Source organism: Cheilinus undulatus, linkage group 23 (genome assembly GCF_018320785.1).
Source record: "Cheilinus undulatus linkage group 23, ASM1832078v1, whole genome shotgun sequence".
Taxonomy (NCBI): Eukaryota; Metazoa; Chordata; class Actinopteri; order Labriformes; family Labridae; genus Cheilinus; species Cheilinus undulatus.
Genome location: NC_054887.1, coordinates 22,959,655 through 22,978,907, shown reverse-complemented (window position 1 = coordinate 22,978,907; position 19,253 = coordinate 22,959,655). Strand labels below are relative to the sequence as shown.

The 19,253-nt window shown below is 40.8% G+C and overlaps 1 protein-coding gene across 1 annotated transcript in view; it reads left to right on the top strand.

The window, feature by feature from the left end:
- Window positions 1–19,253, top strand: part of snd1 (staphylococcal nuclease and tudor domain containing 1) — a 284,136-nt gene that overhangs the window by 52,226 nt on the left and 212,657 nt on the right. The window contains exon 11 of the mRNA XM_041780449.1: window positions 5,486–5,587. Coding sequence (XP_041636383.1) covers window positions 5,486–5,587 — 102 coding nt within the window. The remainder of the gene's footprint in view (window positions 1–5,485; window positions 5,588–19,253) is intronic.

The window sequence follows — 19,253 nt, the reverse complement described above, 5'->3', positions numbered from 1 at the left end:
CTTTTAGAGCAGTATGACATTCTTTTTTCTATATATGTAGTTGCTAAAAACCCTTCCAGACTGGCGTTATAAAGTATAAAGTGACACAGGTTATTAAAAGTTGAATAACTTCTGAACCATAAATCATAGCCTCTTGCTTTACTACTTCAAAGCTAGCAATGTGCCTTTCCAATGATGCTGTCCATGCTTTCAAATTCCTTACAGAAACATTTTTTTTTTTTACTTTAAAGATTAAATTTACACCAGTAGATAAGGTATTGAACGGCTTTTTATCCATTTTCAAAAATCCATTTTTGATTATTTATTGCCAGGCAGTAAAACTCACAACAATTAGCAGGAAAAAAAACAACTTACAGTGTCACAGGGAAGCTGTACATTATGATTCTGTTTTTTAAGCCATGTTTACTTTAGGGCTAAAATTAATCTGCCTGTTTTCCACAGCACAGTCGTTCCAGAAAGTTTACACTGGTTTTGGTACTGGAATTGCAATCTGCCAATTTGCAACGCTTTGGTATCGGCAAGGAAAATGGTATAGGAACATGAATTATGTTCCTAATGATGGACAAAAAAGATGGAAAAGGACAGAAATGCTTACAAAAATGTTCAAAATACAATTGGGTTACACTTCCTGTTAGGATTAAGGTTAGGGTAAGGAAAGATGAAAGGTACAATCAATTCCCCCAGTCACGGTGACCCACAAATGATTTGGAGGAGGAAGTGAAGGGTAGTGAAAGGAATGGAATAATGGAGCAATAAAACTCTCACTCTTATGACAAACTTGAGACTTTTTATGACAAAAGTAACTATCCTGACCTGCAAAACCTAATAACAAAACATTTGATATACCTGACCAGACAGTGTGCCTGCAGAAGAAAGCCCATCCACTATGAAAACACACTAACACAGTTAATGTTGCTAAAGCTAGCCACCGTTTGTGTGACTACTGCTAAAATGGCAAATACTTCATACCACCAAATTATGTCACTACCTTCCTGACAGAGTTGGTGTTTGACAGTGGTGGTCTGCAGGAGGGGGTGTCTAACAGCAGTGGTCTACAGACACACCCCTCATCTGGTCTACATTGTGGGGCATCACAGCACAGTGTTAGCTGTAAAGCAGCTCGCAATTCACAATGAATTGGAGCAGTAGTGCCAGCTTGTGTGAAGCATGTGATGATTGTGGTCATGACACATCTTTACTCTTTCTCAGGGTGTATATGTCTCAGCCAGCTTTAAAAATGAAAATGTAGGTATTATAAAAGTGTATCCTACAAACTGGATTTTATGATTTGCTGAAGTGGGGAAAGCCTTATGTCTTTGAATAGCCCTGAAAATAACACAGACCCCTTGTAGTTTCAGTGCCAAGCAGACTAGTTAGTTGTCGCATTCGGTGCACAACACTGATTCATATGTCTGCATATGTTTTTAGATGTGACATTTCCAAATGGTGTCTCATTTGCCCATTTTAGACTAGTTCACTTTGCTGGGTTACACTCAGTCTCACTCAACTCCCCATAGACCTAAAAGATGGGAGAAAAGTACCTTTGTCCTCCTGGTTTGCTTCTCAACCTCTTGTGCCTAATTGGCATCGAATTCTGACATTTACACTCTTCGCCCTCAGTGACACAGCTCTGTTTCTGCTATGAAATGGCTCATTAGTCAGGAATAATTTCTCTTTTCTCTGTTGATATCACCCTTTTGTTTTCACCCATCCATCAGAATCCTGCTGGCCATAAGTATTCAGAAGTTGAAGCACCTTTGGCAGCAATTGCAGCCTCGATTCGTTTTAAATATGACGCAACAAGCTTCGCACACCTGGATTGGGGGATTTTCTGCCTTTCTTCCTTGCAAATCATCTCAAGCTCAGTCAGCTTGGATGGGAGTGTCAGTTGAAAGTCATTTCCAGGTCTCTCCAGAGATCGTCTATAGGGTTCAAGTCAGGCTTCTGGCTGGACCACTCCAGGACAGTCACTCCTGTGTTGTCTTGGCTGAGGGTCATTGTCATGTTGGAAGGTAATCCTTTCAGCTTTCCCTCAATCTTGACAGTCTCCCAGTCCCTTCTGCGATAAACACCCCCACAGCATGATGCTGCCATCACCGTGCTTGACTGTTGGGAAGGTGTTGACTAGGTGACCAGCGGTGTCTGGTTTCCTTGAGGCAAGTTCAATCTTGAATTCGTTAGACCAGAGGATCTTGTTTCTCGCAGTCTGAGTCCTTCAGCTGCTTCTTTGCAAACTCAAACGGGGCTTTCGTGTGTTTTGCAATGAGGAGAGGCTTCTGTCCACCCACTCTGCCATAAAGCCAATATTGGTGGCAGGCTGCAGTGATGGTTGTCCTTCTTCAACTTTGTCCCATTTCCACATCTCTGGAGCTCAAAAATGTCTAAATTCTGTTTTCACTTTGTCTTTATGAGGTACTGAGGGTAGATTAATGGAATAAAAATGAATTTAAACGATTGTAGCATTAGGCTGCAACATAACAATGAAGGAAGTGAAGGGGGTTTGAATACTTTCTGAACGCACTGCATATCCTAAATTAAAGATATATACATATAATATTCCTTAAGTCATATTTCTCTATTCAACAGCCCTCTTGGGATGCTCCACAGTCCAGTTTCAAGGAATCATCACAGCTCATGGCATTAGGAAATAGACTCCATCAAAAGGTGTCACTGAAGCAACATGAGCTTAGTTCAACTTATCCTCACACCCAGCGCTGGACAGCTCCAGTCCAACGCTCTGGTCCAAAATGGAGGATTCCTGTCTGGCATCACTCCTAAAAGGCCCCCCTCAACCCCCCTCCTCCTGAATCTGACTTAGCAGGGATGAGAGACCCCGACAATAAGCCCAAACTGTCACAAAATGGAGGACATCGGCTCTCGGCTGAGCGGTGGGGGATTTCCACTGGCCATGTGTGAGATTAACTCACCTCCGAGGTTCCATGCTGTGCTGACTCTGCTGGCAGAAGTGGAGAGAGATGGGAGCGAGGGAGTAAGAAAGGAAAGATGGAAAGCTATTAAAATCAAAGGTTATTACATCGCTGCCAAGGTTAAAGGAGCTCAGTTGGCTGGTAGATTTGGCAGCTTTGACTGAGCTTCAAATCCAGCAGGCCTTGTGTGCAGTCATGTTGAGATGAAAATATTAGCTGTATTTTGGAAGGGAGGGCTATTGTTGCTAAAATGTTGCTTTGTGGAGCATTTTTCTGTTTCACCGGGGTGGAAAAAAATCGTCCTGGATGCTATCGCTGAGACAACATTTCTGCAGCAGTATTGTCATCCTGACTTGTGTGTGACAAATATCGAATATCGCTGGTGCCAGATATAACATATAAAATGACAGTGGGGTAATGGCAAAAAAAAGTGAAGAGATAAAACATGAGAAGAGGCAAACTCATACCAAACTGCAGTAAAAATATACACTTTAATCTCTTAATTTATGAGATTACAACTTTTTTTCAGAGACAGCAGTCGGGCTGAACGATTTGGAGAAATAATCTAATTGCAATTTTTTTACCCAATATTGCAAGTACAATTTGAAATACGATTATTCCTTCAGTTCCTCATTTTATGTATTTTCTGACAAACACAAGCAATAAGCCATTCTATAGCATAACCAACACAATATTAGATTAAACAAGGGCTGAACAATTTTGAAAAAATACTTTTTTTGTGATGATCTTGACTCATATTGCAAATTTGATTTGAATTGTTGTATTGAAAGGAGTGATGATTTTTATGTCATTCTCATTTAATAAGAAAAAAGTACAAAAATAAAGAAAGTGGGTTTTTTTATAGACTATTCTAAAAAATTGGCACTTGAATGATTGCATGATTATGTAATGCATAACATCTCTGCTGCAAAAAAGTTTTAAACTGGCATTTTGACATAAAGTTCAGGTTAAAAAAATATTGCACATTCCGTGATTTGAAAACGGTAGCAGGCCATATTACAATTTAATCTAATTTTCGATTAAATGCCCAGTCCTACTGCCTTTTCAGGCCCTCTGTTGCCCTGTCCCTACTTTTTTAGATGTATTGCTGCCATCAATTTCAAAATGAGCTGATATTTTTCATGAAGTTGTAAAATGTCTCAGTATAAACATCTGATATGTTTCTGTTGTGAATCAAATATGGGTTGATGAGTTCTGCAAATCATTGTATTATGTTTTTACACTGACTGCCCCAACTTTTTCAGAATTATGGTTGTACAATTTATATTATTGACTGCTTTGTGTGGTGAGTTATATGCCGTATTTTATGCCTATAATAGTGTGTATTGCTGAGCATGTTATCTAATCATATTGCATACTGCATCCTATTGCACACTAATTGTTGTGTTGTGTATCACAGTATTGCATTGGGTATCATATTGTTTATACTATTCAGCTGCTCCAATCCCTTTTGGAGACCCTAATGAAGTTGTTAGCTAGATCAAGCAGGTAGAAACAAATGCCAGGGCGTCCTTTGCCCACCATGTGTTCACATGACATCCACCAGCCCATCTGTGTGCCACACCTGGCAGCTCCCAACAACTGGAGACGCATTAAAAATGAATGAAAACCACTCAAGAGAAGAGGAAATGAGGAATTAATCCAAGCTAGTGTGTTAATTTTGAAGAGTGTAACTTCCATTCGTATGACAGATAATGACGGCGCTCATAGAAGAGCGAGGGAGGGGCAGGGGTGGTTGGCACACTGGAATTGTCATTCATAGCCTCGTTCCTCCTGTTAGCGCCTGTCGTTTATTTTCCCACTGCGTCATTGTCATTTGCCGTATAATTTTTTTCTCATCCCGCCCCTACAAAAACGGCACCTGTCACTATGGGTGCGTGCAACCGCGTTTATGTGTACGCATGTGTGTTTGTCTCCTCACACAGAGAGCAACACAAAACCTCAGCCTCCTTTTGGAAAATGCAAATGGGTTCTATTTGTGGCCCGCTCCTGTCAGAGAGTGGGTGAGCGTATTGAAAGAAGTTTTTTGTGTGCGACTCGCTGCGGTGTGTGGCTGCATCTGCGAGTGTGCACATAGTGTCAGCTCGCCTTTGTGCATCTGTTTAACACTAAGTGTCTTTGCTTTGGCTGTTTGTATCTGTGTCCTTGGCAACAGGGTGCTTTGATTTATTTTTTCTTATTGGTGCAATGTGTCAGTTTTGACAGTAAAAAAAAGATGTTTGTGTTTATTTGAGGAAGGTGCGTGTGTAAAATGCCACTGTTCACACTAAAATATTTCACTGGGAGTTCAGCTTCCTGATCCTCTTCCTTGCAGGAGTGGAGAGGGAAACAAACAATCTGACTGAGTGTGAATCTGTTTACCGTGTTTATGTCTGTGTGAGGTAGAGGGCTGTTTGTGTGTCTCTGTGTATGCATCCGAAGCAAATATGTTAATGCACTCAGCTTTAAAAGTACAATCTGAGCAACTTTTGCCTTTTTTCTCTCTCTCTTTTGCCTTCTCCTCTTTCTGATATCCCCTCCATCCTCTGTCCATTCAGGAGAAGAACAAGGACAAAGACAAGCGTTTCCGTCCACTCTACGATATCCCCTACATGTTCGAGGCCCGCGAGTTCCTGAGGAAGAAGCTCATTGGGAAAAAGGTAACTGCTATATTTATTTTTCTGCACAATATTATGAAAAAAAATGTACATAAAGAAAATTTAAAGGCACCCGTGGGGCTGTGATAGATCCCAAATTTCCACTGGGGGTCAGGATGTGAGGTTGAAAGTTAGTCCTTTACAGTTCTAAATGGCCCGCAATTACCATCAGTGAAATTCTAACTACACTGAATACAGTCTCTACACTTTACAAAAATCAGATTTACCTGGTGTGGAGGAGATCAATATCATAAATTCCTCAGTCCTGCAGACCTCCTAGCATTTAGTGTCATCTAGCTAGATGACAAGGGTCTTGAAGTCTTGTACTGAGCTAAGACGCTAGCTGAGCCCCTTAAGCAAAGAGAAAAAAAAATCCTCATTTTGTCCCAGACATGCTTTTAATTGAAACAGTGATATACTATCAACCAAATAAACCCAACTGAGCGATGATTTGCTGTGCTATGAAACGGCTCCCATCACAACAAGCGGGACTGGAAGTTGGTGACACGGACATCACTGAGCAAATACGAGCAATATCTGTACTGAAAAACTTTAAACTGGATGGCTTTGTGGAAACGGACCAAACAGGAGCGCAGTGTGATACCGGTCACCAAGGCTTTAGACTGAGATTTTTTTAATTACTGGCTGCTGCCGTTTCAACTTGAGTTTTTTTTACTTTTTTTTTTTTTGCCTGAGCACTTCACTACCTTCGGGACACATTAGCTGCTTAAAAATTAAGAATGATGGCGCGCCGGTGGTCGGGTGGTTGGGGCGCGCGCCATGTGCACGGGCGACCGGGGTTCGAATCCGGCCCGTCGCACTATTTCCTGCATGTCTCTCTCCGCTCTCTCCCCTGTTTCCGACTCTGTCCACTGTCCTATCAAGTAAAGGCAAAAAGGCCAAAAATAAATCTTAAAAAAATAAAAAATAAAAAAATTAAGAATGATTATGGGGAAGTTAACTCGTGATGAATCTAGAAACCTTAACACGTTAAAAAAATGAACGCAATTTAATCATGACCAAGTTTGACCACAATTTCCTCCTGTACGGTGTTCTTGTTGACCGCTATGTTTGATTTTTCTCATAGTCTTGGTCTTTAGATAGTCTTGGTCACATTTCTACTCCTACTGTTTATACTTTTTGTCCAGTTTTATTTGGCGACAACTCAAACATTTTAGTCCAGTTTTACTCTGTAAAGAGTCCTTAAATTTTAGTCTTTACTGTTAGTCCAAGCATTTATTCTCTTGCTTAAATCTGGTACCAAATCATGGTAGTGTGTTCTACACGCTTTGCCACAAATACAAATACAAATATTAACTAATTACTGTAAGCAGTAAGTGACTAACAGGGTTCCCACAAAACTTAGTCTTAAATAGTCTTATTTTTACTTGTGAGAGGTAAAGATGCATCTTTATCCATTCTTAGTTTTCTAGTCATCTTTATACATTTTTAAAGTATTATCTGTAAATGCTTGTCCTATTCACAGCTGTGCAGCTTGCACCTATCTGTCTGTCAGCCCTTCCTCTCAGTGGGAGCAAGGAGAGGTGGGAGCACTCTGCGGAGAGCTCTCTCAGTGCTAGAGAGATATTAGCAAAGTAATATAAGAAGTATCGCATTCAGCCAAAGAGAAAGGAATCGTCATTATTGTGGTGTGGAGCGCAATCCCTCATGTCCTCATCTCTTTCGCTCCCTCTGATATACTTTTATTTTTTACTATACGTGCCCTTGCTAGTTTTAACTGGTTATATTAAAGAGACGTGTCAGTGTATGCATTATATACTCAGTACAGGTCAAATGAAATACTATCACTTTTTCTTTGTTCAGGTGTTGGACAGGTCTGAAACAGTCGTGTATTTGTATGTAGAGGATCTTTGTCTCATTTCGAACATGCAGTTACAACCAACTAATGACTTGGTAGCTCATTGTTCTCCAATGCAAGTATGTTAATCAACTTTATTACCCCTAACAAGCCTCTATTGACCCAAAGAGGGATTCCCCCAGTGACTCTTCCTGCACAAAGGCACTGACTAGTAACCCACACTCACATTTCTTGAAGCCTCAAGCTTGGTATCTATTTCTTTGCCTCCCTCACTTTGAATACTGAGTACTCCCATTAGATGCCCAGAGGCTTGGTATTGGTCCGGGCTCACCCTTTAAACAAGCAGTGTTGATTTCCCCCCTCATGTGTCTATTGATTTACCAGGTCTGTGCCCCTTAGGGGCCTCTGTGATTTACACATATCTGACCCAGCAGAAGCCAGCGCTGTGCCCGGGAGAACCTAAGACACCAGTGTCCAACCTGAACATCTTTTTTGAGCTAAATTTGTCCCAACACTTACAGTGATCACAGAACTTTTGGAGACGGTATAACTAAAGTAAGCATTAGTAAGAAACTAGCCCCACCCATTGATAAACATAGCTATTATTAATGATATTTTTGAGTTTTTGACACACACAGTTGGGCTGTTTTATTAACTAGTCTCCCATCTGTAAATCAGTACAAACAACACCCACATTGCTGTTATTGTGGCAATTTAACCGCCTCCAATGGCAGTAACGGCAGACAGAGAGAGAAGGCAGCTGTAGCTCACAGGCATGCCGAGGGCCATTGTCCACTGCCTAAGTTGATGATGGTTTATTTTCCTTTTTTCAAATAGCTACCGCTTAACTCTTGTCAGAGTCTGTGGGGGCACATCATAATGGGAACCCTGCTGAAAAAGATTGGAATCTTTTTTTTTTTTTTTTGTTAAAGTCTACATGGAAATCCAGTTAAAGGGTGGCTAGATGGAATAATAAAACTGTAATACTGATGCAAAATAATACCAACACAAAAACTTCCTGAGTCAGAAATCGCGCCATAAATTTAATGCTGTTTTTCAGCTGACTGTCAAATATCAGATTGTAAAGCTTAGACTTCCCAAAATCAATTCTCAGCCTTTATATTTTTTCCAAAATAATCCCAGCCTGTGTTTCTGCTGGGTTGATAATGCACCAAACAAATGTGCAAGTTTCAGGGGTCCAAACCACAACAGCAAAACAATAGATAGAATAAACACTCCCATCTAACACTCTCCTAAGTGTACAGAGTTAAACAAAAACATTTGCTGTACAGCCTGATAAACACAAAAACATGCACCCACTCAAAGCCAAAAAGCCAAGAGAGTTCCTTTTGGCATTTGGCGTAGGAGTGAGATTCATATCCCTGTCCCAGCCTCTTATCACAGTCGTTTTAATCATCCTCATTAATGTTTTTTTAATGACACAAAACACAGCCGTGAGCAGGCTTTTGACGAGTGAAGCGGGAATAATGATTCGGCTGTTTATTTGTGGTCTGTCTGTTTGGGGATAATGACCGTTTGTGTGTGCGTGATGGGAATCGGGCCACTTCAGCCTCGTTGAGGTGTAAAAATAGTATGTATTAGCATGATGAAATGTGGAGCACCAGCCTCATGTGAAGCCATAGAATGTTGGTGAAGTGTCAATTTGGGCTCGTTGTGGAATATTAACAGAGATGTCTGTGGAAAAGCATAGGTGCATCTATGTGAGGTCATAATGAATCTATGAGCAGTCAGAGTCATTCCAGATATGAACCAATCATCTTTAGGCTTACCCATGCAACATGGCCTACAATTAAAAGGTCATAGTGCTGTAGTAAAATAATGCAATTCTCAAACCTTCAAGCACTACTCCATACAGATTTAGTTTCATTTGTCTCAACATTCCTCAGTTGAACATGCCATCACAATGTTCAGAAAGACATGCTTCATTAGACCGCTTTCAAAGTCAGAAATGGGCAAATTATTTTTGTTTCCACCGTAGAGGAAATTAAGTATGCATGATTTTATGTCATAACAAATCAGTGTCTCAAGCATGCCAAGTGTATGCATGTTTTCACTTGAATAAATCTGTTGCCCTATTGCAGCCTGCATTAAAATGTGTCCAGCATGAGCCTATCACTCAAAGACGCCTCTAAAAGCAGGTGGGAGCACAACATGACACGTTGAGAAATATTTTGTCCACATCATTAACTGTATTACCTGTACGAAGCATAAATATCCCAATGCAGGCCTGCTACAGAGTTGGCCAGGCCCCTGAACAATGCAGGGAACGAGCCTTCCCTAGTTGTGATTTATTTACGATGTCAGCGCATGTGTGTTTGATTAGTAGCATTGATGCTAGCATCCTGGCTAATAATTAATCTCATTTTAGAGTTGAAATGTGTGTCAAACTATTATTGGGTCTGATAAAATTGTTTCTCACACTTTTTAAACCATTTCACCATGTTTCCACCCATGTTAACAGCTTTTTGCCGATTTGAACCAGTTTTTGTCAATTTTGGCTGCTTTTAACCAGTTTCTGCATTTTTCTGTAGCCCATTCTCACCACTTTTTAGCCACTCTTAACGTCTGTTTGCCACTTTTGTCCACCCACAATCTATTTTCACCACATTTTTTGCCACATTAAACCCTTTTATTCTACTTTTTGCCACTTTAAATCCATTTCCCAACTATATGCAACTTTAAACAAGTTTTGCCATTTTTTCAACCACATTTACCCCATATTTGCCACTTGTAACCAACTTTCACCATATTTTTGCCATTTTTAACACCTTTTTGGATCTTTTAACCAGTTTTAATCATTTTTTGCTACTTTTAACCAATTTTTGCCATTTCTGCCACTTTAAAACATTTTCACCATTTTTGTTACCATTTAAACCGTTTCTACCCGTTTTTTGCCACTTTTTACCAGTTTTCGCTAGGTTTTTTTTTTTTTTGCCTGTTATACCAGTTTTGTTTTTGCCAATTTTGGCCACATTTTATCCATTTATGCCTCTTTTTGTTGCTACTAACCCATGCTAACCATTTTTAGTGACTTATAATATCAGTTTGCCACTTTTTGCCAATTACAATCTGTCTTTGCCACTTTTTTGCAACTTTAAAAAACAATCTACGCAACTTTTTGGCACTCTGAACCCATTTCATAACTTACTTGCCACTTTAACCGAGTTTTCCCACATTTTTAAAACCATTTCCAACTGATTTTGCAGCTTGTAACCCACTTTCACAATGTTTTTGCCACTTTCAACCATCTTTTGCAAATTTGTAACACTTTCATTGCAACTTTTAACCCATTTTTGCCATTTTCACCAATTTCAACCCATTTTCACCACCACATTTTTGCCACTTTTAACCAGTTTTTGCTGAGTTTTTTTTATACCATTTTTACCGTTCTTATTCCAATTTTGGCCACTTTTAACCCATGTCTGCCTCTTTTTTGTACAGCTATTAGTCTATTTTCACCGCTTTTTAGCTACTTATAACATCAGTTTACCACTTTTGCCACTTACCATGTATTTTTGCCACTATTTAAACCCTGACCACACCGTAATTACTCTTTTTACACTTTAAGAGTGGTATACTATAGTGCGCTCATGTGAATCAATTAAAAGAAGAGGGTGTGTGAACAAAAGCATTCTTGGTACTGTAGGTCTTAATAAATCAGAGAAATATCTTTTATAAGATGCTGAGGATGGGATAAGAAAAATCAGCAGTTGTGACAGCAGTCTCAAAACAAAGACACAGACAACATTCATTTACAGGCGCTGCTTTGGAGAAAACTCAAAAGTACTGAAAATACTGAAGTAAAGATATAGAAAAAGCACTCCACAGAAAATTGAGTAAAAGACCTTTATGCTCTGCTGAGCTGAAACGAATGTAGACTACATGAACTACGTGAAGTCTGAGGTATTTTGTGCCCTTTTATTTGGACTTGTGTAGGATTGTGTTGGAGTGGCGCAGCATAGAAATTTGGTACTGAAGCATTTGTTTTGATTCGGTTCGGCAGGTATCAGATGTGTTGGCACCGTTGCCACACTTACCCCCCCCCAATCACACACTGATGACAGAGGTTGAAGTGAGGGGCAGAGGGAGCCACGGACATCCTCTGGTTAGTTTGAAAAGCAAGAGAGAAATAAAGGCAGCCATTGGTATTGACTGAGTCCTAGAGGAAGCAGTCTGTTTTGAGGAGTCAGACATGGAGCGATGCAAATTGACTTGTAGAATTTGTTACGCAGTTATGGCTGCCCCTTAAGGCAAGATGACAGATTGATTTTAATTATGTGTAATTTGCTCACAGATGCTGTTATTGTAAAATCAATGAATAATCACGCTTAATATCAATCAGAATAATCATGATTATGATTTTTAGCATAATTGAGCAGCCCTAATTGTTACATCTCTTCATATTGTCCATCTTCTTATGCAGCCACACGCACAAGCATCCTCCTAAATCAGGGCTGTATTATGCTCAACTTTCTCTGCTAGTATTACCCAGTTAATAGCTGTTTTCACTCAAAGATCTGCCTCAGACTTCCCCTGTCTGCCACTAAGTAATATCTAAAATGATTGAGATGCATTATGTGTGTGCATGTGTTATGCAGCCCTTTATCCCTCTATATTTATTAATATTAAAGTTTTGTCTACAAGATGTGTGCTTGTGTGCTCATAGAAGTGAGTTACATTTAAGTGCAGAGCTCTTGCCTATTTGCCAACAGTACAGCCTCCTCCTTCCTCTTTAGTCTGCAAAATCAATAACGGAAGAGCTGTGGATACTGCTTTCCTCCATCCCTACATTGTTGCTAAGACACCAGGCTAAAACAGTGTATGAAACTCTCTGTCGCTGTGTATTAAAATATCTCTCAAATCATTAAAGCCAGATTTTTGAAGGTACAAGCATCAGTAGCTTGAGCAGCTTTGGCAACAAGGAAGCTGAAATCATAACAGCCCTCTCTGCCATGGAGTGTTTATATGCGAGCACAATACTTAACCTTCCAGGCTGTAATGTTAATCTGTGCTACCTTGGCCCCACTTGAGCTGTCAGGTTGGATGCAGGTAGGTGCACAGGCGCACAGATGCATGTTGCACTCCCAACAAGGAGTGGAGTTTAGTCGACCCACTTACTGTCATCTTGTCTCCGAACACTAAGCTCTGCAGAGACAGATTTGGAGCAGTAAGCATTAGGAGAAGTCTCTAAGACCAACGCTTTCCCTGAAATTCTGCTCTAGAGAGATCCACTTTTATCTTTTCTTTTTCCATTCTCCTACACAAACAGAAACAAAATATTGTTGCCCCGGGGTAAATAGGCTTTGAATGGAATTTCGAAGGGAAACCTTGTTTGGTCTGGGTCTTCCCTGGAAGGAAAAAGTGACTGTTTCATATCAAAGACGCCGTATCTTTACATAATCTAGCTCAAACTGGACTTGACCAAAGCTTATCATGCCCACAAAGTTGCAGTGTTGAGGTATCAGATCGACCTACAGGTATTCCCCTTTTTCTTTTCAAAGCTTGCCTCAGTGTGCAGTACATTTCATGAATTGGAAAACAAGCAGATTTTCCCCTGACTAAACCTTCCAAGACGTGACTAAGCATTAACGATGAGTGTGAGTGTGCTGAGCAAAAGCTCAAAGCCCTAATGCCACTGCTCTGCTTTGGGAGAATAAAGCGACATTAAATGCTTTTTTTTCCCCTATTAAACCTCCTATTCCTCATCTCTATAAGGAGAGCAGGGTGCTTTTTGATCTTTTATAAAGCATATCTAATATCCATATTCAAAAGACCGCCCTTTTTTTCCTCTTTCAGCCAAGGAGAGTCTATATTTGATAGCTTATTTTTAAGGTGCAATACCTGGTCAGAGAGGGATTTTCACTTTCATGTGGCGATGAATGAACTTAGCTACACTGTTTACATTTTTGCTGCTTTGTGAAACATAAGATTTGAAGCTAATCATACCCGTGTTGTTTTAACTTTAAACCTAACTAATCCATCAATAACTTCGCTGAATGCACACAGAGGCAGTTTCCCTTCTCTCTGTCACTCTCTGTCCGTCTGTCTGTCTTGATCGCTTTCATACACGTATATCCCCACCCGCATTGAAATGGCAGCGCTTGCATGGTGACATAATCCCAAAAAAGCTCGATTTGGCTAACTTTATAAGTAGTGCTTCTTTTGCGCCTGGGTCTCAGCCTCAGCAGAAAAAAAGTCCAGTAGAAATGTTGCATTAAGCCACTTATCAGGGTTGAGCACATTCGGATAATCCTGCGTGCTCAAAGTGGCTTCTGTTATGCAGCTGCGTGTGTCGTACTGTTAGCACCAGAGTTTCCTCCCCTTCTCATTTGCGTGGAATGTGCCATCCAATGCGGTGTGTATTTCTTCGACTGAGGCTGGATTTTGGGGGGAAATCTGGAGGTGTTTGTGTGATGCAAAGCAAACAGCAGCGTCACCGAGTCCCCTGCTTATAAAAAAAATTCCAGATGGGGCTCCCTCGTCCTCCTTTTTTCTTTCCTAGAGTTGTGCCTACCCAGCCCGAGGATGTTTCCTTCTAGCACGGCTCACTTCATTAATTGATAGCCAGCTGAGATTACAACCGGCTAAAAACACAGCAGCAACTCTGGCACCTCTCTTAAACACACTGCTCACTCTCGCACTTTCCTCTCTTTAGTCGCATCTGTAAACTGTGATGCTACCCTCTTAAGGCTTATAGATAAAGACAGCCTTTTTTTGGTCAAAACACATAACCGGCTCGTTTGTGCAGCACCATGTGTAGGCCTTTTTACTTCATGTCTGTTGGGTTGGTTCACTGTTGCACTCTTAAGCTTTACTAGAGTTGTCATGATATACACATCCCAGATCTGGATGAATGAAATATTCCAGTTGAAAATTTTCATTCATTACATAGTGGAATGCATTGGGAAACAAAATAACATAAGAAGAATCAATGGAAAAATCATTAACCCATGGAGGACTGGATTCAGAATCATACTCAAAATAAAAGTAGAATAATCAGATCACAGGCTGATCCAATGTCTGTGAAAGTCCTCAAGACAACTCAAAATGAGTAGTGTTTATTGGCTCCCTGTGCCTGTGTGCACTCCCTACAACATCTGGGCATGCTCCTGATGAGATGATGGATGGTCTCCAGAGGGATCTCCTCCCAGACCTGGATCAGGGCATTAGTCAGTTCCTGGACAGTCTGTGGTGTGACGTTGGGGGAACAGACAGAAAAGTCCAGAGCATCAATGCCTTCGTCATGCATGAACTGCTGACACACTCCAGTCACATGAGGCTGAGCATTGTCACGCATCAGAAGGAACCCGGGGCCCACCGCACTAGCATATGGTCTGATAATGGGTCTGAGGACCTCATCCCGGTACCCAATGGCAGTCAGCGTACCTCTGGCTAGCACATGGAGGTCTGTGTGGTCCTCCAAGGATATGCCTACCCAGACCATCACTGACACTGAACTGGTCACGCTAGAGGATGTTGCAGGCAGCAGAACGTCCTCCACGGCATCTCCAGACTCTCTCATGTATGTCACATGTGCTAAGTGTGAACCTGGACTGCTGGATGTCATTTTGCAGGGCTCTGGCAGTGTTCCACCTGTTCCTCCTTGCACAGAGGAGCAGATAGTGATCCTGCTGCTGGGTTGTTGCCCTCCTATACATCTCCTGGTTTACTGGCCTGTCTTCTGGTATCTCCTCCACGCTCTTGACAGTGAGCTGGGAGACACAGCATGTGAATGGATGCACCATCCTGGATGAGCTGCGCTACCTGAGTAGCTTCTGTGGGTTGCAGATACGGCCTCATGCTAACACTAGTGGTGAGGGCACTGGAAAAATGCTAAAGTAACCAAAAATCAGCCAGAAGGGATGAGAAGGAAATGGTCTGTGGCTACCGCCTGCAAAATCATTCCTTTATGGTTGTCTCACTAATTGCCTCTGCTTTCCACCTCTTGTCTGTCCCATTTGCACAACAGCAGGTGAAACTGGTTCACAATCAGTGTTGCTTCCTAACTGGACAGGGTGATATTTCGAAAGTGTGATTGACTTGGAGTTACACTGTGATGATTATGTGTTCCCTTTATTTTTTTGAGCAGTGTATTTTGAGGTTATGTGATTGATATGTGTTTTTGCAGAGATTTTTAGAAAATACTAAAAGAACATAAAAACAAAGAAGTCGCCTGTGGGTTTGATGAAAAGGTGCAGGTGACAGGTGTTTGTTTTGGTTGAGCAAACAGAAACCCACCTACACTTTTAGCAGGGGTAGCAGCCTTTTACCTCGTACTCTCAGAAAAATTGCTCATGCTGAGCCGTGCTGGGCTATGATGATTTGCTTTATGACACAGTTCAGGCATCGATACAATTAGGGATGCAAAGATAGACCCCGCTCATGTTACAATGCTTATTGTGATTTTGAGTTCACATTCTTTACAAAGATGATAGATTGAACTCAAGATATTATTATTGACTCAAGATGGTGGTCTCTGCAGGTTAAGACAAAGGGTAGAGCAGCATTTAAACACTAAAAATTGCAATTGATATTTTGATTACTTTCAACAGGATGACCATTTAAAGGTACATAATTTTGCACTGAAATGTCCTGTGATTTAAACAGGTGCATCTAAAAAAATAGAATATCATGAAAAAGTTTTTTTCCTGTGATTATTCCAAGAATTTAAGCTTCCATAAATTTTAATTTCATCATTAAAAAGCAAAATATTTCAAAGCTTTTAATGAACAAAGAAAACACTAAGGCTGAAATAGGTTTAAAGATACAAATGAACATGCCAGAATCATGACTCCTTGGGTAAAGTGAACTAAATGTCCCATTATTCTCCTCAGCTCAGCAGAACAAAAACATTTAGTCTCCCACTTTCCCTCCTGTCCCTGTCCTTATCACTCCCCCACTGTCTAAAACCCCCCTCCTTTACCTCCCTCTCCTCTGGGGGTTCTTATAGATAGCTTTGCCTTATCAGGAGATCGGTTAGATGGCCCGTGGAGAATGGGCCTGAAAACTCCTCTAATCTAACATCGCATGGTCAAAGTTTATAATCTGTCATCATCTCGCTTAATGGGGAGCTACTGGTGTTCTGGTTTCACAGTTTATAGCGTCCAGCATTATATTCTGCTCCTGTTTTTTAATCTCCTCCTCAAATCTTCCTTTCTTGTGTCTCTGTGTCTTGTCATTTTCCTGTTTCATTTAATCTCATTTAGTCCTCTCTGGCAAACTTGAACTCTTCCTGTTTTTCATTACTCTGTTTGTCCCTTATTTTTCAATCACCCAGACCTGGGAGTGCTCAGCTATTAAACACAAATGTATCCAACAATAAAGCAAACGCTTTTTCTTTCTTAACTGGAATGGCTTTGCTTTTCAGCAAGGCTGAAAAGAATTGAAACTCTGTCATGATTGAGCTAGAGGAAATGAAACACTTTGACGTGGGAGTGAGGATGAAATAATTTCCTTCTAAAATAACAATAAGAATATTTGTGTATGGTTGGAATTTAGATGAAATTGGGGGTGGTTAGCCACCAAAATATTGCATAATTTTCTTTAGTTGAGAGGATCTCAAAGTCATTCTGTCTCACAATATGACTGAAGATTATTACTATCAACATACAGCATGGTGTATGGGGGTGTGTTGATTTTGAAGCTAATAATGCAGCTGGGATTAAATGTTCTCATTAAGGGTGGATCAAACATGTAGGAGTGCAGACTCCAGCTGATCGAGATACTGATTATTATTACTAAACATTAGAATTGTCTGAGACAAAGTACCATAAACATGACAGAATATACAGTTCATTAGAGGAAAAACACTGATTGCTAGCTATGGCACTCTCTGCTAGCACTTAAAGCAGGGTACACACATAAAGATCATCGGGCTGTTTTTTTCCCCCTTCCCGACCAAGGACGGCAAACGGCCAATCATCTTATGTCTTATAAGATTATCCTGTAAGATTATCCTGTGGTCTGAGGTGTGTTAAAACGTTCGGGGCTGACAATCGCAAATATTAAACTTGTTCAATATTTACGACCAAAAATCTTCATGTGTGTGGGATAAGCTGACGAGTCCCGAGTCATGACTCTGTGAATTGTGACGTGGAATGGAATGTAGCCAATCAAGAAGTTTTCGTCAAAATAGACATTGACCATGATTGATTTATTAAAGCAATAAAAGGGATAAACATCCAAGAGGGTTAAGATAAGATAAACTTTAGTGTCCCCAGAGGGAAATTTGTCATTGACAAAAATGCAAAGCTGCTCACAGTCAATACTTTTAGCACAAAGAACAAAAACAAACAGCCAATATACAGAGACAGACAGTGGTCCACAGTGTCAAAATATAATATACATATAAAGAGAGAGGTATATTGCACATACCTTTTGTACAAGCTGAAAATATGCCTGAAAAAAGCATGTGATGACCAATTCAAGGCAACCCAGTAAAAACAAGAACAAGTCAGTAGTACAAATTACACTGGAATGTGATTACAAGGAGATACTAATGGAAAAAGAGATGAGCACATAAGAATCAGGTACAATGTCACAGTAAGATACCATTGTACTCTAAAAATGGAATTACAGTTGTCGGCTGGTCTGAGGTGAGGCGCACTGGACCTGGCAAGACTAGAGTGTGTGGGTACACCTTTTACTGGTGCAGTAATGGACGCTGGCGCTTGTGAGCAGACTGACCTCTTTATATCGGAGATAAGGCCTGTTAATGAGTAGGCTGCACGCAAGACTGACCCCTTCATTGGGCTCAGTCTCATTTGTTGCAGTCTACGCTCTGACACAGATGAGGGGACTTTCTGCAAAGTAAGCATTCTACCCCCCAGCTTGACTCATTGGTAGGTTTGGGCCGTGGAGTTAAGATCCATCGATCTGCTAACTGCAAGGCTGAGATCAACCACAGACTCGGCCTTGCGCATGAGGTGATGGGTTTGCTTGGCAAGGCGGTGTGGCACTCATGGTATCTGAGTGTGCAGATAAAAGTCAGCGTCTTCTGGTCTTTGGTCCTTCTGGACTTACTGTGCTCTTGTGAGGCCTGGACACTGACTGATTGCCAGGGGCACCAGCTGGACTCTTGTGACAACTTCCCTTTGGTGCATTTTGGAGTATTGTTGGCAAGACTATGTGTCTAATGTTGACGAGCGCCAGATAGCAAGGATGGAAATGGTCAGCCGCTGGATACAGGAGCAGCAGCTTTAGTCATCAATCATTAGGCCAGAGCAGTAAAGGGCCAACGTTGATGTGGCAAACTGCCAAATTGGCATATGCTCCTATACCTGACCTGATCTATTCTAAATGGTGCAGGTTTTTTTGCCTTTTCAGCTGAAAGAAGGGTCGTAGACTAATGAATTTGTCTGAAATTGTCATGACACTACTCAGCCAATCAACTCTTTAACTCAGAACAGGCACTGTGAGCGAACAAAGGGAAGTCAGCAGAAAGGAAAGTTTCAGAAACTCAGCAGGAGAAATAAAGCAAGTCAGGGAAAAGCAGACATGATGTGCTTTGAGATTAGAAAAGGAGGCAGGGTAAAAGAGCTTTTTATCGAGATTTGACAGACTCTTACATGTTCAGTCTTCCCACAGGTTGTTTCAAACCAGGATGCCTCATGTGTTTTAATACACTTGCTATCATTAAAGCTCACATCTTTGGAGCAGTCATACCGACTCATATCCATACAGAAAATAAATGAACTAAGAGCCCAGTATGATTGATCCACAAGAATCCTGACACAATCATTCACTGCCAGACTGCATGGCAAAAATGTTTCCTTGAAGTTTTGATTTTTGGTCAACATCTGTCATAGTCATTTTGTCCTAAAATACAAA